The following is a 963-nucleotide window of genomic DNA, read 5'->3' on the forward strand; positions in this document are numbered from 1 at the left end:
GGTCTGTTTCTGAGAATCAGGTAGGCCTTGGCATGAAGGCAAGGCTCGAGTCAAAGTTTGGCCTCTGCAGACATGGTCGAGCAAGGGTCGGGAGGAAACGTGTTGTGGATAGAATTTAGACCGAATGTGTTCCGGCGCATAAATACAGAGCCCATTGAATACAATGGGGGAAAAATCTAAGGAGGCATCAGGCACTCTGATCTTCTGCACCAGGGACTCACTGTGTAGAATAGGGAGGCCCCAGAAAAGCTCGCTCCCTTTCTGGTGCCAGTGGTCCCCCAAGATCTCGGGGTAAAAGCGCTGTTGTGGAAGGACAGGGTCCTGTTCTTTGTCCAGGGATTTGAACATATTCCTCAGAGAACACAGGGAGATGTGCTGTCCCTCCTCTTCAGTGTTCTTACAGATCTTCAGTTCCACCTTCTTGGTGATTAGTATTTCCAGAACCTTCTGAACCTCAGGATTGAGGAAATGGAAACTCCCATTCTCTGCCTGGCTGTGTACGGTGTCTACCAGGCAGGAGGCCTTTTCCAATTGTGGGGTCAGGTGACCTCCCTGGGCTTCACCTTCTCCTAAGGTGGAACGACACAAGGCTCTGGGAGGCTCCTGACTTGAGGAGAGGGCTAAGATGGGACAGCCTGAACGACGAGGAATTGAAATTTCTGGGATAGGGGAAGGCAAGGAGCGGGTGTTGGATGGAGAGGTTTTCTGTGGGATTGGGCCCAGGGGGAGTGGTGATGAATCCCGCTGAGGCAGAACCAAGCTGGTGTCTGGCAGGGGTGGAGGGGAGGCCGTGGGACCAGGAGAATGTGATGGGGGGAAGGAAGGAGAAAGCGGCTGAGGTGAAAGGCATCCCTGAGGAATCGAAGACCCTGGTGGTGAAGAGGCCCTCAGGGGTGACTGTGACCCAGGAGAAACTGGGAAGATCTGCAGACCTGGAGGCAAGACAGAGGTCGGAGGCCGCAG

General features: G+C 54.2%; 1 protein-coding gene across 1 annotated transcript; it reads right to left on the reverse strand.

Annotated features, from left to right (window-relative positions):
- Positions 1-963, reverse strand: LOC106147658 (spermatogenesis-associated protein 31E1-like; the record flags this gene model as incomplete). Its single annotated transcript, XM_013510171.1, has 1 exon — positions 1-963. A coding segment is annotated over one exon (963 nt), but the record flags the coding sequence as incomplete, so codon positions are not given.

This window comes from Chinchilla lanigera, unplaced genomic scaffold (genome assembly GCF_000276665.1).
Source record: "Chinchilla lanigera isolate Chin_1 unplaced genomic scaffold, ChiLan1.0 scaffold00236, whole genome shotgun sequence".
Classification (NCBI taxonomy): domain Eukaryota; kingdom Metazoa; phylum Chordata; class Mammalia; order Rodentia; family Chinchillidae; genus Chinchilla; species Chinchilla lanigera.